Source organism: Clinocottus analis, unplaced genomic scaffold (genome assembly GCF_023055335.1).
Source record: "Clinocottus analis isolate CAN_PGR_092001 unplaced genomic scaffold, fCliAna1.0.p SCAF_20, whole genome shotgun sequence".
Classification (NCBI taxonomy): domain Eukaryota; kingdom Metazoa; phylum Chordata; class Actinopteri; order Perciformes; family Cottidae; genus Clinocottus; species Clinocottus analis.
In genome coordinates, this window is record NW_027175932.1 from 11940031 (window position 1) to 11965093 (window position 25063).

Consider the following 25063-nt stretch of genomic DNA (forward strand, 5'->3'; position numbering starts at 1 on the left):
AGGAACCTTTTCAGCAACCGACAGAAAACATGATACAATATATCTCCCATTTCAATTTAGGAGTCACTAAGTCATATATAATACCTTTACTTTATTTGAACCATTACCATCAAACCAATGACAATGTGGGCTTGATGAGGAAGATTGTAAACTACCTTCATCATTTCTCCTCTTCATTGGCATATAGCATTATTATTTAAGATTACTTTCAAGACAGAGTGGCTCTGACTTTTGACATCTATTACTGCTGAATGTCTGTAGTGTTTTTCATAGTCAGCAACTGAAGCTTCTTCTACATGTGTTGTGTCTGTCTGGATACGGAGCCACATCACTCCAACGAGACGCAGTCTGTAAATGATGGACGTCTGTAAATGATGGCGTGTCCTCCTATTCTGACAGCTGCCACTCACACGCAGCAGCCAATCACATCCCTGTGTCCGTCACAGCGCCAGCTTACTGGAGACAAACTGTACCGCGATGCTAAAACAGGCAGAGAGTTATATAACAAAGATGTACTATATACACTACCTTTTCACTTGCTGAGCTTCTGTCTGTGTGTATCCGTGTGTGTGTGTGTGTGTGTGTGTGTGTTCAAGTTGCTGCCCTGCTTTTACTCCTGTTACATAACTTGGTAGAGAGCTACTCACTGGAAGTCCATTACAGCTGTTAGTGACACACATGCTGTAATCTCTTCCCCTTCATCAACTTCTGTGCTTCATAATTAAAATACTCTTAAGAGCTACCAAGACACTGAAAGCTCTGTGTGTGTGTGCGTGTATGTGTGTGTGTGTGTGTGTGCGTGCGTGTGTGTGTGTCTGCTGACAGACATTTATAAGAAGATGAAAAATCTGACCTGATCCTCAACCAATTCAATGCTTTTAGCAGCATAAATGGCAATAACAAATAAAAAAAAGTATTGTTAAAAGGTTTTTTTCCCCCTTCAAAACCCTGTTAACTGCATTTTATGTCTCCAGGCAGTCAAAGGTCGTTGTGTTTTATGCTGTAAAAAGACGATGACATCCAGGAGGTAACATGCTCTTCCTAAAAGCACAGCTCAGAAAATCTTCCAATCACACAAAATGGAGAAAACAAACGGGATTCAATGGGCTCGAGTCCCTTCGTGAAAGCATTTTTTAACTTCCCAGATATACGTGATATGGATGTGTGTTGTTTTATCCTTATTATTTCGATGATGAATTTTTACCGTTGTCCTTTGTGCCTCCGTCCTCGATGGTCATCTGCTCGGCCAGCTCGGACAGAGACTCGTCGATGGTCTGACTGGAGCGGAGCGTTAACGACAAGCGCTTCTTAATCTTCTTCATCTTCTCCATAGCAGGGCAGCGTGAGGCCTGTGGGACACAAACACACGCACAGTCAACCGCAATTCAGTGGAAATTAACTGTGGAGGAGTAAACAAATGCACGCAACATTAGAGGACTGTCTTGTTGTTGTTGTTGTTGTTGAGTGTGTGTGTGCGTTCACACAGCTTGGGGGAATCCAGAAGCCTCTTTACAATCCAAAATATCTCAGCTCATGAATAATGTAAAGCCGCTTTTAATCCAATACTCATTCACTCTGCGAATGCTGCAACAGCACATGAATAAAGCATGAACAAGCCATGAATAAAGGATGAATACCACCGACTCGAGTACAGCTGTTTTCACTAACACACATTCACGAATTTATACAAGGAGAAATTCATTAATTCTAATTGAATGAGGGGGGGAGAGTCAAATCAGTTAGCAGACTGACTCACACACACACACGTACGTATGTACGTAGACACACACACACACACGCTCGTCTGCAAACTCATGCCAGTGTTGTGCCAGACGACTGCGCCTGTGTTGACGCAGCAGTTGCTCAGGTCACAGGAAACACCTTGCTCAAGCTGCCTCAAGTCAGCCCCTGCTCATTGTGTTGCCGTGTCAACACCCCACGCATGTGTGTGTGTGTGTTTGTGTGTGCGGACCGGGCCCTCTGTGTGTGGGTGTGTGTGTGTGTGTGTGTGTGTGTGTGTGTGTGTGTGTGTGTGTGTGTGTGTGTGTGTGTGTGTGTGTGTGTGTGTGTGTGTGTGGAGGAAATGAAGTGAGGAAGCGGCAGCCGAAAAGCCCCCCCCCCGCTCTCAGACCCAAGCAAACTGACCCCTGCCGTCGCCGTCTCTCGCCCGCTCTCTCGCCCGCTCTCTCTCCTTCAGCCTCTCTCAAGGTCGTTAGCTCGCCTCGTACCCACGAGACACCATCTGCCCCGTCTGCTCACACGCGCACAACCCCTTTCGGCAATTTGTCATTCACGGCACCAGCGTGTCGAGGAACATTCATCACTCCGTGTTGGGACGTCGTGTGACCGCAACCTCACACCGACACACAACCTCATCATCGGATTCTGTGATACAACCCACACACACACACACACACACACACACACACACACACACACACATATAAAACACACGCGCATATAGAAAGGAAACTGCGAGCGCTTGTAGGTTTGCGTGTGTGGGGAGAGGATATGAACTGAATATCCTCTCAGTCGGTCTCATGAAAAGGCCAACAGGCTACAGGAAGAGGAATAAAGGTTTTATTTCATGAATATGAAGTGCGGTGTAGGCAAACACTCTTTAACCGGGTTCTTTATATTGTTAAAGGACTTTGTATCTAAAGCTGTCAGTCAAATTAAGTGTTCGACCCCAAACAGGGGTTAACTATTATTCAAATATCATGATATAGATTATATTTTAACTTTTATTCTAATAAATATTGTATTTTTACATTTAGTTTGGTGAAGATCAGTTTGTTTTGGTGATGCAAAATGTTCATATAAAAACCAAGAAACTAACGCACATTCAACTGCTGTCATGTAGGGATGTGATTGACAGTTCATCCATTAACCAACAATAATATTCATATTTCACAATTGAAAGAAATATATTTTTTTAAAGTTGGAAAAAATGAAAAGAGCGGCTTGTCGCTAAAAGGAGAATTGCCGGTTGACCTGAGGTCAGCCCACCTTCAGAGAGCCGGGTCGCTAGCTTCAAAGCTAAACACAAGTAGCGACACAATGGACCAGGGCCGGTGTCTTGAGGAGTTGTTGCATTTATTCACAGACAAACAACCTGGAGGCAGACACACAGCTGACAACCTCGCAGCTGAACTAACGGCCGCGGAGGAGACTCACTGGGAAAGTGCACGGCTGCATGTGTCCGAGACAAAACACGCAACATGGCGGCTGCCAACTCTCCCGGACAGGTGGGACACATTGTTGTGTGGACACATCTGCAGCTGGCCTATAAAATGGATTTAACCTCCTTGAGCTTCGGTTATCTCTACAGCTTGTTCGGCACTTTAACCACAGCCGGCCTGCAGGGAAGGCACCGTTCTCGTCAGTCAGTTAATGATCCGTTTGGTCGGCTCTCGGTCAGAAAACAATATTCAAAATTAGCAACCCTGCTGTCGAGCTCAACATTTACTGAAACATAGAGGAGGAGAAATCCCAAAAGTGCTCATAATGGAAGGCTCGAACACACTTGAATGTCAGGCCGAACTAAACCGGCAGTATAGTTGCATAAAAATAAAATACATACATATTGGACACCTCGAGCCACTACAACGTGGTGGCCAGTAACCCAAGTGGAGTGTGATTAGCCCACTTTTGGAGAGAGAAGTGTGTCATGCTGGCCCTTGCGGCTGTATCGGCATTCAGATGTGATGAGGGCACACGCACGCACTCAGACAAACATGCACATAAAACGCTATCAGACGCCCCGGAAATGGAAGGAAAAGGGGAAATAACACTCCAGCTAATGAGGCCGAAAATCCTGCTCGTAAAAATCTCTATGCAAAATAAAATAAAACGACTGCACTGGAGAAAACCCTGTCAGACAAACGCACACACACTTTCTCTCCCCCGTACACACCCACACACTCGCCGCGTGTGATAGAAGTGCTCTTTGTCTCCCTCACAGAGGAGTGCAACAGAGCCGGGTTTTATCTCTGCAGAAAACCCAAACAAAGAGACTCATGTGACGTGTGCGTGTCAGTGCCTGTGTGTGTCAGTGTGTGTGTGTGCGTGCGCGTGTTGAGATTACAGCATCTGGCACATATGAATGATGTGTGTGTGTGTGTGTGTGTGTTGGGATCCAACATGAAAGGAAGCATAAATCTGCCGTCGATAGAGACATAGAGGGCAAACTGAGACTCTTATTCTCTCTCGTTCATCATCATTACCTCCAGAATGTCTCTCTCTCTCACACATACACACACACATACACACACACACACACACACACACACACTTTTTGACCCACATTCTGGAAAACTCCCACCCCCTCCTGAAGCCTCTTGAGGGCTTGCGGGTAGTCCAGGGAAGGAAACTTCAAAGGTTGAGCGAGGGGGAGACACCAGGCGACGAGGGCTAATTACTGAGCTAATGATTACACACACACACCTTAGTTCCTCTCGTCCTCACCTTTCTTCCTTCCTCATTTCCTTCTGTTCCTTTCTTCTATCCTACCTCAAACACAGAATGAGGTAATGCAATGGAAAGACGTAGCTTCACATCCAGTCTTAAATGTGGGAAGTGGGAAGAGGAAGAGTGGGAGGCGGAAGAGGAAGAAGCCGAGGACGAGCGAGCAAAGACATAGGACAAAGCAAGTGATTTTATTTCAGAGAACGGAGCCATAATGGAGTCTTTGTGTTTGGTTAAGAGCCATGAAATCACCAGAGTGACTGCAGGCATGTACAGTGCTGGTGAAAGGGAGGGAGGGAGGGAGAGAGGGAGAGAAGGAGAGTGAGTGTGTGAGAGAGAGAGACTCAACTCTAACATTAGGTTTGGTTTCAGTGGTTAGTTTTTGTGTTAATTGCAGACTTGGGAATTAAAAGCATTAACCTTCTAAGTTAGCTAATCAGGTGTCTGCTCCCCAGACCCAGTGGGGCATAAAGTTCATGATCCCGTCGTAATGATCCATTAAATGTATGTTTTCCAGATTGAATTAGTTGCTCCACAGGCCCATGTTCTCCAGAGCTGGTGTTCAAGCTGTGGTGACGAAATCTAAATGAGTCCAGTTGGGTTTCAAACCTCAAGACAAGTTGGCTGAAAGGCATAAAGTCAGGAAATGTTTTAATTGTCAAAAGTCGGTGCCGACTGCTTGGTGAGGTTCTTCAGCTACAGATGTCTTTGAATACACTTGAAAAAAGAAATCCAATTCAAATCCGGGCGATTTATTAAGTCAATTAAGTAGTCGACTGTATGTACGTAAAAAACACACGCATGTACTGGATATGTATACATTTATTTTATTCAAACTGGCCCTACAGACACACAGTCCTGATGACCAGTAGGGCGAGCACTCAAATATGGTTATTACTTAAAATGCCCTTAGCCCTTCTTCCACACTAAACATGGCCGCCATACATTTTATCTGAATTGGGTTTGATATCATAACATGAACTTATGAAGTATGTGAGAGAGCTTCCACAACCTGACAAAGCATCAAGTGTGTGTGTGGTCCTCGAAGGCAGACTTCCTTATCAGCCATTTGCTCTCAAATTCAATGGATCGTTCAGTGTGATCCCCAAATATTTATTCCCTAAAAAAACAGAACAGTCGGCACTTCTCAAAAACTAAAACAATGAAATTGTTGCTGTAAATAAACCTGCATGTATGGGAATCATATACATTTAATGATGAAACCATCAGAACAGGGCTAGAAGGGAAAATTAGTCTGCAGCCTCAACAGCAACACATCCGTTTTATATCCACGGGTGAGCAGCCCAAAGATTGTGAGAAGTTGCTATTGTGGTGTGTGGATGCACTTGGCCACACAAACAACGTCACAATGCTGTGTCACTATTCTGCTTTGTTGCAGCATGTAATCAACGGTGAACGTCCCGACTATGAACTGTGAGGGTTACCATGTTGATTCTTTTTCTCCCGTCACTTTCTGGGAGTTGGCACCGTGGACGTTTACTTCACGTTTGAGTGTAGCACTACCGGCAAAGTTGAAATCCATAATAATCCCACGAGAAGCCCAAACTCCATAAAGAAGTGATCTTGCTCACTAGTATTGCTCGTGTAGAGAAAAACTACTTGCTCCATGGCACATTAGACTATCTTTATAGCTAAAAGCCTGACATACAGTCACTTATTCCTCTGTGCCACATAACTGCATTTTTGGATAGAAACTATTAAAAACACATCACTGAGTCAAACCATCGCACCATCACATGCATCGCAACAAACACGGTAGTTTATTTCTAGGTCAATCCCCCATCCTGCTGCTTGAAACACTCACTAATGCATCAAAATGTTTATTCATCCATGTCTGAAAAGACTCCCAAAACAAATGCCCTATTTACTCCTGTTTGAGTAACATCTGTCCTAAACTACAGTAGCCAGCTGTTTCAGGTTATTACCGAGGGTCTCTTTAAGAATTGAATTTGTCCCGTCTGTTAAATTTGAATCCCTCTGTGGGAACGTGTTGTCTGAGCGCCACAGGCGTAGCAGGAAAGTCAGAAAGTATTGAATGCATCGTTCGTTTTGGTCTTTCGGCGGGATATGTTGACAATAAAAAATAAAATAAAAACAGCGCAACATATAATCCTTGAACTCATCATGAACGCCACTTAAAAAACCTTGTTGGACTCATGAGCTCGGCTCCACGCATCGTCGCTGAATCGGTCTCACACCATTTGTTTTCTTTGAAAACTGTTGCAGAATATAATTGTTGAGCATCCTTTATCTGTACGTGCCCCGTTGCCCGACTACTCCCACATCCACAGCCTGCTCGGCTGCCCACGCGCACGCCGCAGAACGGAAATCACACTTTTGTTCAAAACGACGACAAAACATGTTAATCTGAGCGGTTTTTGATGAAAAACAGACAGCTCGGCCACAAGAAAGAAGAAGCTCGGAGGTGAAATGTGAACTCAACCAGGTGCTCGCTTCAGATTGTGTTCCATCCCTGTGTCTGGTTTTAGGATCACAGGTGTATGTAATGTTTGCGCGACGCCTCAGGCCCACTTACAGCGCTGCAATCATACAGAGATCACACAGACGGGGAGTTTCCCTCATAATGGAGGTATACGTTACAATCAAGCACCGCTGTCTGTCCTACTGAACGTACACCGCTGCCGAGGCTTCAAAGACCGGGAGCCACAAAGGGTGTCACCTCGCCAAAGCCTACGGCGTGCATAAATCCCTGAATCCCATATCTCTCTCTACCAGAAATGTGACGCCCGATTAAATGAAACTAACTGTGGACATCTTCTCAAGGACTGCTCTGTTTTCCTGCATTGAATCCAATAGGAGATTGCAATTATCCAGTGAAGGAATATATCCCAAATTTATAGTGTTTGGATTATACGTTTCACGTGCGTTCGTTTTTTTCAGTCTCAAATCTGTTCAGCCTCATTATCAAAACTAATAGCGCTCCCATCAGCCTTCAAGCGTCCATTTCAGCTGAACCCTGCCGGGTACAGTCACAAGCATGTGTTTGTGCAGCTATGAGGACACACACAAACAGAGCATCAGTGCTGCTCGCCCGGTGCACTGGGTGCTTTCCACTGAAAGACCCTTTGTTTTGCTTGGGAGAAAGTAAAAAAGAGCTTCAGCATGACTGAGCCAGAGGGCCGAGCCGAAATAACCCTCTGCCTGTGTGTGCGAGCACAAAAGGCTACAATGTTAATATTAAAAAGAACTTCACCAATGGCCTATAAATTATAAATATCATTTTGGTGAGAAAGACATGCGGAAAGAGAAGAGGAACAAGCAGTTTTATGAGCTTTCATGGGAGTTATTTAAAGAGAAGTGAGACAACTTGGAGTTTAATTGGTCAGCAGACACCAGAATCAGCCACATGATCGTGTTGCTGACTTTAATGCTCCATCCTGGGTGCTCCATCTTTGGTACTCTATCCTCGAACGTCCGTACGTTCAGTGAAACTTCTCCTCTAGTCGCTGCTAATCTGAATGCTCTGCAACGCAATTAATCCATTGCGATTATCGTCCGAGTCACGCTGCAGTAACCACGGAGGGGGAAAAACAGGATGTTGTTGTTTCCCCGTGTGTGAAAACTGCATTTCCAAATGCCGCGGTTTGTTAATCCACCGTGGGTTTCTATTTAACTAATCTTTGCGTTCCTGGAAACGCAAACATCAGCGCTCAAAAAAGGTCAGCAGTTCCTAGTTCAGTTCCTTCGGGTGCGCAGTTCCTGGAAGGGGCGCAAGTCTGTCATGACAATGCTAAAGCTAACAATGCTATGGTTTAGCAGACACTGTAAACACAAAGTAAAGTCAATGCTGATGGGGGTGTCATTCGTTTTGCAGATATTTGGTCATAAAAAGTTTGGACGAATAAACATTTTAACCTGATGAGGACGTCAGATGGAACGTGATGGGAACGTCGCGACGCATCTCCTGATAAACATTCATGTCTGTACGACATGTCGTGGTAATTGTTGCCATCACGTGCATTGCTGAAAAAACAAGTCTGAGCACTGAGATTGTGTTGGGAGTGAGCTGCTGCACCCAAGTGAACGAGTTTAGATACCAGGGTCGTTTGTGAGAGGCAGTGGAAGACGGCGTAGGAGAAGTACAGTAATGCAGGGGATGCAGAGGAACCTGATCCCCCGAAGGCAAAGCTCTCAATTTACCACTTGATCTGCGTTCCACCCTTCACCTGTGGTCTCGGGAAATGGCCTCGCAAATAGTATCAAAGATACAAGCGGGAGAAGGGAGTTTCAGGAACAGTATGGATGTCCAGAGGGCTCTCGGAGAAGCACTGCTGCTTCCTTTGCGTTGAAGGACGAGCCAGTTTTGTAGGTTTCTCAAGCATGTCAACCTGTGAAGAGGCCTCAGGGTAGACCCAGAGCAGGTGAAGGCATGATGTGTCCCACCTGTGGGGCTGCTTAGATTCTCTGGGGAAAGCTGGAGGGAAATGAAAAGGCTACCTTGTGAAGACTGTTGCCACCGCAACACAGATGCAGATAAGCAGCAAAAAGAGGATGTACAGAAGCAAAACAACACTTTAAGTGGCAGAAACTACTTCCTGTTTTCACCAGAATGAAAAATATTTGGCTATATCAGTGAAATGAAAATTCATTATATCTTTTGTTTTGATGAGCTGCTGTTCAAATGATCTACAGATGACAAACAAAAACATGATGCAGAGAAAACAACAAGGAAAAGCACCCAGATCACTGGGTTTAATGGGAGAGATGGAAAGAATGAAGATAAAGCTTGTGGAGAGGAACGGCAAACTGGGAGGGGACGTTATTTTTAGTTATAGAAGACTGCAATGTCTCTAACTGAAAGCACACACACACACACACACACACACACACACACACACACACACACACACACACACACACACACACACACACAGCACGTGGCGCGCCACTGTCCTGTTGCTGTCTTGCCACATGATGAACACAAACACAAAGCCCACAAGCCACAAAACATACAGGGAGCTCAGCTGACGCACACACACACACAAACTAACACACACACATAAACTAAAACACACACACGGGCACACGCACAAACTAACACACACCAAGCTTTGACTGCCTGCCCAGACACTCCGTTGTCGTCTGTTTGCAGCAGGAGGGCAAGGTTTGAAACAAACACACTGTGTGTGTGTGTGCGTGTGTGTGTGTGTGTGTGTGTGTGTGTGTGTGTGTGTATATACATTTGTTTGTGTGTGTTGTTTGTCATGTGTGAGGGGGGTTAGCTTATGGTCATGCCAAAGACAATACGCTTCATCCATCTCCAATTACCAAACAGAGATTGTGTGCAGCATAGAGGATCTCTCTCACACACACACACACACACACACACACACACACACACACACACACACACACACACACACACACAAACACAAACACACACACACCTCTAGGAGGTGAACTGAATAATCACTTTGGCTAATTTCTCGGGGCAGATGGGACGTTTTTTCATACCATCGTTACTGGTGGATTCGGGCCTCGATACCACCAAGTAACACATAAGTAACACCTGTTTCCAGTTTATTTCACCCCACAAAATGTATCACTTGAATGTTATTCTGTGGGACTTTGAGCCCTCGGAGGCTGTAACATGACTGCTGGCTATTTGTTGTGAGATCTTGCTGCTGCCCGACTTTACAGTCACCGCGTTGTTCGTGTGGTGATTGTTATCTGGCGCTCCCCGCTACGTACTGTACGACGTCCACACCGTCCTGGTCGCCTCACTGAAGCTCCTGACCGTTGAAATAAGTGATTTGCCGTCACTTGCTGTATGCGTAGCTGCGTAATGAGCAATGTTCGAGATTACTGCCGCACAAACTTGCCAACTACAGCTCTTAAAAACAGAAAGAAAACAAAAAACTAGATTATCTTTTCTTCATGGCAGTAAAAACATATTTTGTTAGATCATTAACCACCTGCTGTTAACCCTCTGTGTGCTCCACCAGCCACGATGATCTGCCGCTGCTACAGTACACAAACACAATGCCCATTGTGTTTGTGAAATCAACACCCTCCTCTGGTTGGTTACGTAACGCTTGTCTGTGTCATTACATCCACACCAGACTAACAAGGGTTAACGAGAAGCTTCCGGCCTGTGCAACACACACACACACACACGCAGCTTGATGAACACAACATACCAAGAATGTGTGTTTTCCTGTCTAGATGTTTGGTTGGTGAATCCAAAACACACAGCTGGAGATGGCACATTCCAGTGGAAAGATGGGAAACTGTAGGAGCTTAAGATGACACACACACACACACACACACACACACACACACACACACACACACACACACACACACACACACACACACACACACACACACACACACACACACACACACACACACACACACACACACAGTTTCCCCAACGAGGTTGTATTATGCAAATTACATTGCACTGAAAATAAAGCTAACATAAGTCTCAGCTCACTCAAAGAGGACCTTTCTGAATATTGTGAAAGACAAATTACGCCTGACAAAGGTGTTGCAAAACATTCGCAGCCGTCTTCTCGATTACATGATTAAAATGTCAAATTTGCTGCAAAGCGGTGAGTGCTTTCCCGCTATGTCTCTTTGTGTGGCTGGATACAGACGATGAATGGAGCATACAAAGCCACATATTGGCAACTTTCAATGCGTTTTACATTTGAAAAGCTGCATGGGAAAAATAAAAATGTGAATTTTTTTGTTGACGTTCCTGGGCAGAGATGTCAAAATTGGTGACCTCCTGCTGTTTGCTGAAGTCATACACACGCAAAGCTGCCAAACGTTGCTTTTAAATGTATTCAGTCAGATCCAAGCAACAACAGCTCCAACCATCTCACAACGCAGGAACACAAAGACAAAAGGCCACGCTGGGATGGCAGGTTGTCTTACACAACGGCACAACAGGACTCCACCTTCCCTCCCTCTATTATTACCTCATCTCCGCCTCCTCTGTCTGTTTTATGGCTCTCCATCGGGCATTCGCGTTCTCACGCCCTGAACACACCGACGCCAAGTCCATCGCCATTCACCCCGAGGCCCGTGGGAACAGGTGTTCACTCCAGTGTGTGTGTGTGTGTGTGTGTGTGTGTGTGTGTGTGTGTGTGTGTGTGTGTGTGTGTGTGTGTGTGAACGCCATCCCAACAGTGGTCCAGCGCTCTTTCCTGCGTTTGTGCGAAGCCATGTGGGAGTCCCACAGTGGGACGTCCCAGTCTGAGACAAAGATGCGACATTTCCTACAGAGTTATTATATCGGACGTCTGCCGGCCGAAGAATGACGAGCTGTGACTCACAACGCTTGATTAAACCTGGTGGTTCTGATCGCTGGAGAAAACAGAAACCATAACGATGTGTTTGTCCGTCGCACACAATGTCTGTAATGCATTCAGAGGGACATCAATTAATTTGCTTTTTATGCTAGTGTCAATATGATACCAGAGTTTTTATAGAGATATCAAAACACTTTTTTATACTTTACTTTAAATAGCACTAACATGCCTTTCTACAAAGCCCTTCATTAATTTGACAAAAGAAGAACATAATAGGATGAATATTGGTTGAAAATATCAATACCAAGCAGGGTAGGGAGGGGCCGGGGAGTTTGTGGCAACTCATTTTATGTAAATAATAATATTGAATTATAAAAAATGATGGAAAAAACAATATTAAAGAAGAAAACACTCAGTAGTATCGAGGATAAAAAACTGTGAAAGTATTTAGATTCTATATGCGAGCGACACAAAGAAATAAATTGTCTACTAGTTTGCCTTTTTATGAAATGTTATAGTTCATTTTGTGAAATAAGCTTCAATAAGATTTATTTACCAGACTTAGATGCGAAGATTGAAACCACCATCGTGTCCGTACACTAAATACAAAACTACACCAAGTAGCCAGTTAGCTTAGCACAAAGACAAGAAACGCAGGGAAACTGTCCGCCAAAATCTCTCAACAAACATCTCTAAAGATTACGAATATATTGATATATTTATGTTTCATGTACATTTTTAAAGTTTGTGGTTTTACAGCGGTTGGACTATTTCTTGGCCGCGTTCGGCGGCTTCCTGGAGTCTCAGCGCATTGCCCGGTAACGTCCTGGTGACGACAGGACTCCAGGAAGTTACTGTGCCCGGCCAGGAAATAGTCTGGCACATAACCTCTGGTCGCCCTTTCCAGTCTTTGTGTTACTTTCATTTAACTGCTGGGGGCAGCTTTATATTCATTGTGCAGAACGACAGCAAGAAACCCAATGAGTGTATTTCCCAAATTGTGTCTTAAAAACCTTTAAGGTATCACCAGCCGGGAGCAAAAATCCATTGAATCAATGTCAAATTACAAGATCTCACTGGACACAAACGCCAAGCACTAGCTAACTCCTCTCTCTCTCTCACTGCAGCTGACGATCAAGAAACATGATGGAGTCCATGTTCTATTAATTTGCCCCCGTGCAGCATTCATGAGAGAAGGCCCTGCACCGTTCACCAGTTCAGTTTCCATCTTTGCTGCCGCGTGCTCACGGCAGAGAGATCTCCCGCCGCTCAAACCGCGCAGAATTGTATTCTAATCTCTTCATCCGCGGGATTTCGGTTGATAAAGTCAAGAGGTTGTTTTTGGCAGTTTCTTAGTCTGTTCGGCCATGGCTGCTATCACCGCACGTGTCAGACGGTTGCGTTAATCTGATTACACTAGATTATCAGTGTGTGCGCAAATGCACCAGGCGATACTGACCTCGAATTGATCCGACCTTTCAGATAATGGTGAATTAGGTTGTTGCTGGTGCTAATACGGCGACGGGCTTGAGATACACAAAACCTCAGAGGGATGTAGTGGGACAGCTTCCTGCCGTCTCAGCAACATTTCTGATAGAATTCATTAGAGATGGCGAAGTCAGGCAGAGACAAAGCCTGACTATTTTCTCTCTGGGCTTTAATGAAAGATCCAATTTTCGTGAACTTTCAAAGCTCTTTGTTGGCAGTGATTGCAGCTAGCGCCTGTGAGAGGCAATGATTAACTAGTCGGGAAAGAGGGGGGGGGGGGAAGGAAAGAGGGATAATTAGAGAGTTTTAAAAGAAAAACTCAACCGAGACCGGAGTTGAAAGTAAGAGCAGGCAGCAAAGTAAGTGAGGGCAGTCGGAACAAGGGCACAAAGTCAAAGGTTCAAATCCAGCAAGAGCCAAACGAAATCCTCTGAAAAGGAAAATGTGACCATGAAAATCGACCAAACTCAACTGCTCGTCGAATCATTATTATTGCTATGATCATGGTGAGACGGGTTGTAAAACAGTAGTTTTAGATAAGCGGGCAGATGGCGAGAGTTGTGTAGGACGGGATGTACTGAACAACAGATTGTCAACTGCAGCTGACTGTACTTGGCAGCGTTTCCACACTGTGCCACTTACCCGTGTTTTTGTAAGCACATAAAGTCTACTTTTAGAATCGGGAAAACTATTAAAAATGCACCACAAAGACCACCAACATGGGCCTGGAGTTTGTTTGAAATAAGTGAAAATCTTGATCGCAGTCAGAAAAATCACGACTAGACGCTTTCTTTAAATCCGTGTTCCTCAATAACGATTACATGTTATTTGAAGAACAGAAGAAAACACAATTCAGGACTCTCACTCATCCCGTTTGGAAGACAAAAAAAAGGGAAAATGAGGGAAACATCACCCGAGACACTCCGTGCGTTCAGACCATGTGTGTGTGTACGTGTGTGTGTCTGCATCAATGAATATTTCAACACCTTCGCTGTCAAACGACACCACTTGAGTCGACAGTGAGGGCTCACCGCGCGAGGGAAAGTGACTTCATGAATGAGCTGCAGGTCCGTTTATTTTAAAGTGTGACCTCTGCGTTCACGTCTGCGTGCGTTATCCCCGTCTGCTGCCGCTCCAACAACGCCACCGGTTAATCTGAAGATTATGAGCCGATCTCAGACACCCAACTAAACCCTCCGTCCGTGTACACACATACACAAACACACACTAATACACTCCTGAGAGAACTCGGACAGGATGTGATGCCAAAACATACAGAACTAATGAGAGACAGTGTGTGTTTTTCATGTGTGTGTACACAGGGAGACAAAACTGAGTACTAAAGCAGTGTGTGTGTCTGTTTGAGAGGGAACAAAGGGTTTAACACAGTGGCCCATTCTCTTTCCCACTAGTACACACACACTAAGAGACAAACATCCCTTCTGACACCCAAACACATTCATACAAGATGACAACACGCACAAGAAAGAAAGAACTCACACCACTTCACATTCCTTGCATCGCTCACATAACATTTTTCATCAGTCTGTGTGTGTGTGTATGTTTCTATATATATGTATACATGTTCATATGACTATCATTCTTTTACAATTACGAAGAATGTGTGTAATTGTGTGTTCTCGCTGCACCAAGCCCACACTAATTGTATTCATTCTGAAGCCCTAGCATTACTCAGACCCCCCCAAAATACCCAATAATTACTACTTTACCCACATCTTGCCCACCCTGTGGCAGTGCGGTGGCAGGAAGACATTTCCCATCAGCCCCAGGGGCCGTTAGCAAGTCCTCCCTCTCAGATTCAGTAACACTCTGCTGCTTTTTACATTTTCTGCCTTTCCTTCTTTCAAGAAACGATCTACTGACCACGCTGGGCATTTCTCACCAACAAAGAAGAGAAGACCGTCTTATTGGGCTAAATGTACTAACACAAATCAAAAAGACATGAGCACAAACACACACACCTTGGGAATGTGTGTGTACACACACATGTACACAGGCAACGCATTCATACACACAGTGATGCATTCACTGAATCACATTCCAGCACACGTTAACCCACACAGAAGAGGGATATACTTGCTCACACACACACACACACACACACACACACACACACACACACACACACACACACACACACACCCCTCTGATCAATAAAACATTGCACACGTTGGAGTTATATAAACGGGAGAGAGAGAACGAGGGAGAAAGAGAGAGATAGCGAGCTGCTGGCCTGGTTGTCAATGGCAACAGTGTTTTGGAGGCTGATCATCAGTAAGTGCAGTGAGCTCTGCTGCAAAGCATGCTGGGATATCGCCATGCATTGCACCCCAGAGGATGATTTATTTTGGTTTTTGGTCAGCCGTTCAGAAGTACAAGTAGATTTGATGACCCACTTGTGTGTACCTGTGAGTTGCTGGCAATATGTTTCAGCAACATGGCGATGCGGCTCATCCACGCGCCCGCTGGGCTCTGACAGCCCGGCGGTACAAAGCGCCACGGTGTGCGACATCAGAACATTTCAGCTGACAGCAAGCTGTTCCCTTCGCAGAAGTATTATGTCATCGACCGCATCGCACTGATTTCTCTAACAAGTGTGATTTCCGCTCCCGTTGCTTCACTGTTTGCGTGAATTAAGGGGCCCTCCAACGATTCAGCTCTGGTCTTTCAGAGCATTGGAGGGACTCACAAGAGACAGTTCGAATATGCAACCGTCCAAATGAAAAGCAGCAGGGGCCCGAGGCTTTCTGCTGGAAAGTCGTATTCTCCAAGCCCACGTCGAGATAACCCATGACGACATGTCAGGGTGACTTTATCAGACTTTGGAAACCTCTTCCAGAGCCACAGAAGGTTATTTGTTTACAGGCTGAAGGACACTCTCCAGGTAAAGTGAGGTTGGTATGTAATATAAGAAACAGTACATGTTGAATATGTTGCATCCATCTTTTTTGCAGGACTGACTCGCCCCATGTCACCCGAAACTCTCACTCAGACTTCAGCTCAAGTTCAAATGCTCCAACAGGAAGTTTGACACCAACCAGCGACATGTCGTGTTGCACGACATGACCACATGTATCGCATGTGGCAACAATTCCTCAAACTCAAACCAATCGCGCACCTGAACAAACTCAACTCTGCTCAGGGACAGTTCACTATACCCATCCTCATCTGGCCGCCCCGGGCGCAAACGTGAGTCACAAGAGTGTGAGTTTGTGCGTACATATTCACGGCACATGCTCTTAGCGCTCATGTGTCTGCTATAGGCGTCATAATGCAGAGACAGATCAATACAAGCGCTGCTCCACGGCCCGCAGACATGGGGAGGGGGTTTGTCCGGGTAATTACTTTGTCCTCTGGGGGGTGTATCACTCTCATGGCCAACTGCTTAGATCTGAATGTGGGTCAATATCATATACACTCACACACAAATGAGCAGCCAGTTCCTCCAGATGAAGGGCAGTGGAAGCAAATCCAGGTCAAACAGGAAGCGGAAAAGAGCCTAAATGCATCACTGACGCCTCACCGCACCAGTAAATGATTGGTGCTCGATATATATTTATATATAACAGGTTTTCACCTGCTGTTGATTGATATGTGTGATATGATACTACCATGATATCACGATTGATAAATGTCAGATAAAGATGAAATATAAAGTTTTTTTTATCCAGTTCCGAGAGATTTTAGACATCAGTTTCCCTAACAATTCACTTAATGTCTCACTGTCCAGGGTGACCACAGGATGGTGCATTTGTTGTGTGTCGAATTAACCATAAATTGAAGGTAAAAAAAAAAAAAACTCAAGTAACAAATGGCAAAAGCATCTTGATGGAATTTATCATGAATCATCACCAGATACAAAGTTTGTCATTATTAAGTAAATTTAAATTCATGAACACAAATCATTTCAAAAGGAGGGTATTGCAAAACGCTAAAGGATGCTTTCAAGTCAGCAGGAGGACATGTCTTCAACCGCTTCTTCCATTTTCCCCCTTTAACTGAATGCAGCACAAGCACTTCCATCAGCAGAACAAGTCAGTTATTATATGTATACTGTCAGATCAGGGACAAATGTGTCAAAATACTACTTTTTATGCAAGCAAATACGCACATATCCACTGTGAAAACAAACGTAGCTCCTCTGCTTTAAATGTGAAAGCATAATATCACTGTACAGTATTTACAGAAGACATGAATAAGTAGGGGCTGGTGAGGGCATCATAGATCTGTGTTTGTGGCAAAGATTAAGGACGACGTTTAAAACTGCTGGAGAAGTGATAGAGGAAGTGTGTCGGTAGTGTTACATATTGAGTTACCGTATGGTTTTTTTGTATTTTCTATTTGGCAATGACATTCCTGCATTACTGGTCGCCCAGAAACCACAGTAACATTGCATGGATGTCCTCCTCACTCTTAATCTCAATACGCAGAATCATATTTTTACGTTGGCGGGTTTTGTGGTAATAATACAATTTCAAAATAAATGTAAATTGTGTTTGGAGATGTGGGGTTGGCCAGTAAATATAACGTGAGGTAAACAAACCAGACTATATGCACCTTAAATAACAAAACAGCATCATTTTATTTTAAAATACACGAGAGACGCGAGAAACAGCTCCGACTGCACCGAAGGTCCCGGTAAAACACATGATATTTATCGTGAGCTCGTCCGGCTGAATCTTCTCAAACTGCAGCTTCCTCTGTGTTGACATGTCCACACGTCGCTATTCAATCTTCGTCCTCAGCGGCCGGACGAAATGTAACGCGACAGAGTCCATTATCGGACATGCCTTTTTATTCACGAATGACATTTGAGTTATTTTACCTGAAAATGGTGAATTCCGGGGTTTCAAGCCGACTCTCCGGAGCAGCCAGGCCCGGATGCCGTCCTCCGCGTTATCCGCCCACTGAAGTAACGTGAGCCTCAAACACAGAGCCGTGTGTGTGTGTATGGTTTCGGCTCCAAGCGAAAAATAAATATCCTCCAAGACACAGCTATAAATGTGAGGGGTTTGAGGACGGGGAGCGGAAGACCGAGCCCCCAAAATGTCGCTCATGTGGCGGTGAAAGCAGTTTAAAGAGGCTGGAGGAGGATCCGTGTCGACGGAGGAGAAGGGAGGGGTGTCACTAACTAACCGCCATCAAGCGCAACACAGCGGTGGATTACCGGACTTCCGGTGTCTCTACAAAGTAAAACCATCCTCAGCGGTAATAAGTAAAAGCACCAATTGACATACATAACTTTGTTTATTTTATAATATCTATATAGCCCAAATAGATAATTATCAAACAAAGATTCTGAAAGAAGTTGTGTTTTTAAATATTTAATAGTATATTGAATGGCTAATATGAAATCCTTCAGTAAAGAGAAAGTCAACTTAGCTAATGCTTTCAAACTATTATTATTAAAAAAATTACCAAAATGAATATTATTCAATGTATGTATGTGTATGTACATATAAATTTTTTTATATATATATATCATATATGAGATATATATATATATATATGATATATATATATATATATATATATATATATATATATATATATATATATATATATATATATATCATATATATATGAGATATATTATACATCTCATATATATCTCATATATATATATATATATGTATATATATATATATATATATATATATATATATATATATATATATATATATATATATATATATATATATATATAAGAGAGAGAAATATATCACTTAAAGTTTAAACGATGTTTGTGCCATGTTGTGAATAATTCATTCATCTCCTTCCGTAATTTGACCGATTGGGTTAATTAATTCATTAGAAAGGATGGATATTAATATCAAGAGCCATCATCTGAATGACAACCAAAAAAAAAGAAAGAAAAATGGGTCATCGGGCATAAATCGGAAAGCCAACCATAAACACAAGGGTTAAGTTGTATTTCTGGTTGTGTGGCGCCGCCTGCTGGATAAAAGCTGCAGCGACGACAGTTAATTCAATTCTATCTATTAGTATTATCCTGTAAAGGTTTACGGTGCTAAAAGTTCACAATAATACATCTGTTTAAAGAGAGAGTTTACCTAAATCACAAACACGTATACTGACCTTTAATCCCTCTAGTGTATAGCCATGCAGATGTATATAAACAAATAAATCTGTATATATTGAAACAGGTTTTTACATATCTATCTCTAAATGTTCTGCTGTCAAACCATTACAATGGAGGTTAAAGCCCTTTTCCTTTGTGCTGCTGGAAGCAATGTCTCATTTTAATGATGCTTGTGCAGAACAAGTTATGTAAAGTGTGTGTTGACGTGCTCTCGTCACTCCGCCCTTTGGCCCAGTTACCACAGCTCTCTCCTGTCATCGGTGTGCACCGGGATCACAACCGGGATACAACCCGCACTGGAAGATGTCTCGGGCTGCAGAAAGACTCAAGCTGCTGATCAATCACCTTGATCTCGATCAAGCCCCTGCCAGGATCGTATCCTTCTGTTAAGTTGCTTTGTGTCGCGATCATCGGGACCCTCCAGCAGAGCTTCAGACCGCCTCGCACCGACCGGCGGACGGACAGCTCTGGTGGGCCAGACCGGGGTCCTTTACTGCAGGCCCGCAGTCGTACAGGAGGGGCACCTACTGCCTGCTGGTGTTGTTTTCGGCGTTAATGCATGTCCGCCTCTTCCAGGAACCGAGACACACCGTTACTTTGAATAGTAATAGGTCGCCATTGTTTCTGGAGCGTCGCGTAATGTAGCCGGTGTTACGCTTTAACAGGCGACCGTGTTAACTGCTGTAGACAGACAGATGTGGGAAGATAACACGAAGGTGTTCTCGTGAATGCCGCATTGTTTTTATATATTATATATATATATATATATATATATATATATATATATATATATATATATATATATATATATATATATATATATATATATATATATATATTAAACAATGCAACAATATGGCATTCACGAGGACATTCTTATTTTCATTTGGCTGAATGTCGCCAGTTAACAGGGTCGCCTGTTAAACCGTAACACCTGTAACTACAGCCGCTAATATCAGTGTGTTTTAAGTCGAGCAGTTTAAGACTTTACAGTTCCGTTATTGCTTTTATATGCTTGCTTAAAAAAACTCAGGAGCAAAGGATACGCTAGCATGTATGTATGTTTCAGGGTCAGCTGGAAAACGAGTGTTTTGTCTTTAATTAATAAGTTCAATTAGATCATTCGAAGGCTTTTCTATTGTACTTCACTGTCGTAAAGCGCTTTCAGTCGTCTGGTCTCCTTGACGGCCTTTCCCTCAGAGAGCTGCACCAACCTCTGCTCCGGCCCTCAGCTCCAGTCCCCCACAGAGACTGAGGTATGGACACACTCATTTTAGGTTGGCATTGCACTTCAGACACGCGAAGCCGGTTGAATTAGGCCGAAGGTTTCTTAACAAGTTCACGGAGTGCATGTTTATCATTCACCTCTGACACAGTTTGTCCACATCTCATGATGTCCCACTTTACTGCTATCTGGGTGCAGCGGCAGGTGGTGCGTTTAGGGTCATTTGTTCAGAAGATAACGACTGAATGCAACGTTCACTTACATCACATCAGTCATAACCCATTTACAGTGACCTCGTCATAACACAAATGTTGATATGCTTGTGTGTTTGAACTTTTCTTTGGGCAGATACACGGACGACACCGACCTGCTGACCCCAGAGCAGAGACTCTTCTATGAGAAAAATGGCTTCATCCTCATCAAGAGCCTGGTGTCTGAAGAGGACATCGACAAGTTCAAGTGAGCACACGAGACACTGACAACCACAAAGAAGAAACAATAGTACTCTAAAATACAGCTGATCCATTATGATGCGTCTCCAGGGATATTGTTATCTTACTGTATACTTGCACCACAATTAATAATAATGACAATCATTTTACAGACCTGCAGACGTTGAACATTTTCTATGTGTGTCTCTCTGCGTGTGCGTCCCTCAGGGCGGCGTTTGAACGGGTCTGTCGACAGGAAGTCAAGGTTCCCGGACTGGTGGTGATGCGGGACGTGGCAATCTCCAAGTCCGAGTTTGTACCCGATCAAAAAGCGGTCTCCAAACTCCAGGATTTCCAGGAAGAGCCTGAACTGTTCCGCTACTGCTCCTTGCAGCAGGTACGCAAGTAGATCACGGCACGTCTTCATTTTATTTTTCTGTTTAGATTTCAATGAATACTTTAAGATGAACGTCACACTGCACCGATTTTAAAAATGTATGCCAACAGACTGAACTCTAAAAAAAAATCCTTTTCAATTTGAAATACCTGACCACCGTGAAGGCAAAATAATGTGTGCATCCCTTCGTCAGATTCTGGACTACGTCGAGTGTTTCACCGGACCCAACATCATGGCTATGCACACGATGCTGATAAACAAGCCTCCTGATGCAGGTACGCAGTTATTCCAGTTCACGATACGCTGTCTTTGTGTTTCTCTGGAGAAACAGCGGTAACTGCCGCGTTAAGCCTCATCCGGTTTTATCGAAGAACAACAACTGTTGTTTCAGGGAAGAAGACGTCCCGCCACCCGATGCATCAGGACCTGCACTACTTCCCGTTCCGCCCGGCCGACAGGATCGTCTGCTCCTGGACCGCGATGGAGAAAGTGGACAGGCAGAACGGCTGTCTGGTCGTCCTGCCGGGGACGCACACCAGCACCCTGCGGGAGCACGACTACCCAGAGTGGGAGGTACAAACACATGCACACACACACACAAAATTCACTGTGAATGCCTGCTAGGAGTAACACACACACTCGCGTGTGCACTGTCCTCAGGGTGGCGTAAACAAGATGTACCACGGAGTGCGCGACTTTGACCCGAAGCTCCCCAGGGTGCACCTGGAGATGGAGAAGGGCGACACCGTCTTCTTCCACCCGCTGCTCATCCACGGCTCTGGCATGAACCAGACGCGGGGCTTTCGCAAGGTACCGCGCTACCCACAATGCACCTCAAACAAACAAGCCCTGAAAAATGTTTTTTGTCTAAATAATAAACCAAAATTCAAAACGTAAAAAAGATAGGGAATTCTGTTTGTTATGACTAATATTGAGACAAATTTATAAAGGGAATTCATAAAGTATTGATAACTCTATAAATTTCTCCTCAACTGAGTATATTGGTTTTGAAAGAAAAGAGAACAAACTCGGGGCGTAACAGATAGCGTGTCGTGTGTCATGCCCAAATGAACCACAGCTCCCTTGAGATGCAGAGCAATAATCTCAGAGCACTCAGTTCAACAACCTGTGAACAGATAATCAACTATAAGCTAAAAAGATAAAATACCAGTGGCCTGAGCTGAAGCTCTACCTCCTCTCCCTCCAGGTCTAACACGGTAGTGCCAACTCGACACACTCCACATACCCAATCGAGCCTCAGCTCCCTCGCTTAGCTTGACAACGGTGCAGTGTAACAACCTGTGAATGTACTCCAGAGAGCAGCAAGTCTATATAGTTATCTTTTTGCATGGATTCTAAATCTAAAGTAATCTGGCCGCTTTCAAATTTGCTAGTAGTGAATAGGATTAACTTTATTTCAAATTATGAAAAAAATCTGAAAACCAAGGGCACTCCTTTACGAAATAAATGAGTTCCAATTGTTCTTATGTGGTTAACTTTATACTGCTTGAAAGGGACACTTCATTTTCCAGATGTTATAGTCCGTTGTGTGTGTGTGTGTGTGTGTGTGTGTGTGTGTGTAGGCCATCTCCTGCCACTACGCCAGCGCTGACTGCTATTACATCGACGTGAAGGGAACCACGCAGGAAAACATAGAGAAGGAAGTGACGGACATCGCAACCAGGAAGTACGCTGTGGACGACGGAATTACCTTTAAGGTCAGACGCTCCCATTCAACACGACGTCAACTCAATACTGGATTTTAAAATATTTTTTACTTGCACACAATACGATGAGGCCAAATTTATTTTAGTCAGACAAAAGCCGTAAATAAATCCATGAGAATGAACATTAGCTTGTTTTTAAATGTGTGCTTCTTTGAAGACGCACAATTTAGAGCTCAGCTCACTGAGAGGAAACCTGAAATCACAGCCGGCTTGTATTGTATTGTGCTAAAAAATAAGCGTTAATAAATCAGTAAACTGGCTTTATTACCTCTGGGACGTAATGTAGTTGTATATAGATAACATGTTCATGGAAAATACTTTTTTTTTAAGGTTTGTTCTTGTGGAACTGGCCTTTAAACTTGTTTCTATGTTCCCGCCATAGGACACCTGGGCTTTCAAAGGCCGCCTGGTGCAAGGAGAGAGGACCTCGCTGTGAAAGTGAAGCCTGAAGAAAACGCCACGTCAGCGCAGATCGACGACGTCATTGGATGACGCTTTCGTTCCAGCACGGAAAGTTTTCAAGGCTTCTTGTCATAAAGGAAATAAAAAGATCTCATTTTCTTTAGAAATGGAGGAACGCCATGTTTAGATCACGTTGCTTAATTGAGGTGCTCGTAACATTTTTGTGAATGTAATCGATGTTATTCTAAAAAAGGGCATAAAAAATGGGAAATAAAGCTTTTTGCAGTTTAACTCAGCAACAGCTTCATGGAAAGCGAAGTGGACGATGATTTATGGCCTGTTGATTAAGAAAAGTAAGCAAACTGTGAGTGACAGAGACGTAGAGCGAGCCTTAGAGAAGATTAAAACACAGAGAGAGAGAGAGAATAATGAAAGCTGTATTTAAGCAGAATGATCAGAGATGATTGAAGTTCTTGTTAATTAACACAAATAGTGCCTTATTAATGTATGGACGTGTTAATGTCTGTTTGATAATGAACATATGAATGTATGTTTCCTACATTCTTGCTGTGGCAAATGTAGTTTTTTGATAATAATAAAAATAATTATGGTAATAAAACCTGGTTTATTTTTCTTTAAAGACACAAACACCTGCTCCTTTGACCTGTAATGTAACAGTTCTCACATACGATTATAAAGGATTACGTCAACAACATTAAATGCCAATACATGTCATAAAATCATGAAACTACAATATCGTTCGTTTAAACCAACGAGAGAATGAGGCTGCGTTCAAGGACAGTGCGCTCCGATTGGTTTATGATGTATTTATTGATTGATCTGGAGAAATCTCATCCGTCCAAGTGACATGCACACTGCGTGAACTACGGCTGCATCCCTGGTGAGATGTAAACAACGTAACCTGAGAGGGGGAAGTCCTCAAGCCACATCAGATGAGACTGGTTTTACCTACAAGCTCACCTGGCCAGGTGACAGGCCACAACAACACAAACATCTTCCTGTCAAGTACATCGGACTGCTTGGTCTGGATTCAGACCTTCAAACAGATTCAAACGTGCATGCTGCTTCTCGGTAGTTCCACACTGACCGACACTTGGACAGCAGCGGCCTCCGAGGGTTTGGCTGCTTGTCAGACGGAGGCCCGGTTATTCCCTGGCACTGGAACCTCCGCCCAAAAAAGGAGAGCTGTTGCAGGAGAGCTAAACAGCGTCTTGGTCCGGACCCAGCGGGGAGCTCACGGCTCTTCGTTTCAGAGATGCAGGAAACGACGTGGAGGCTCGGTCCCCGTCAGCATCGCAGCGGGGGTTAAACTGACACGCACATCAGAACCACACGGCCTGCGACGCCGTCCTGAAACAGCAAATAACAGACAGAGACTCGTGCACGTTTACACATCTCCACCCACAATGTGCAAGATACGCACACCCACCCAGAAGTATGCATATGAAAACACACACTCACGCAAACACACATCTCA

At 44.0% G+C, this 25063-nt stretch overlaps 2 protein-coding genes across 2 annotated transcripts in view; one reads left to right on the plus strand and one right to left on the minus strand.

Moving 5' to 3' along the window:
* Positions 1-18414, minus strand: part of cdk17 (cyclin dependent kinase 17) — a 37945-nt gene extending 19531 nt beyond the window's left edge. The window contains exons 1-2 of the mRNA XM_068586951.1: positions 18106-18414; positions 1205-1349 (exon numbers count right to left, since the gene is read on the minus strand). Of these exons, the coding sequence (XP_068443052.1) occupies positions 1205-1331 (127 nt within the window). The 5' untranslated portion in view covers positions 1332-1349; positions 18106-18414. The remainder of the gene's footprint in view (positions 1-1204; positions 1350-18105) is intronic.
* Positions 18415-19622: 1208 nt separating this feature from the next.
* On the plus strand, positions 19623-24165 carry phyh (phytanoyl-CoA 2-hydroxylase). The gene is made up of 9 exons (XM_068586548.1): positions 19623-19758; positions 20584-20639; positions 20957-21067; positions 21268-21436; positions 21630-21711; positions 21828-22009; positions 22097-22246; positions 23020-23154; positions 23546-24165. Exons 1-9 carry the CDS (start codon positions 19687-19689, stop codon positions 23597-23599), a joined length of 1011 nt encoding a protein of 336 aa, XP_068442649.1. The 5' UTR covers positions 19623-19686; the 3' UTR covers positions 23600-24165.
* Positions 24166-25063: the final 898 nt, after the last annotated feature.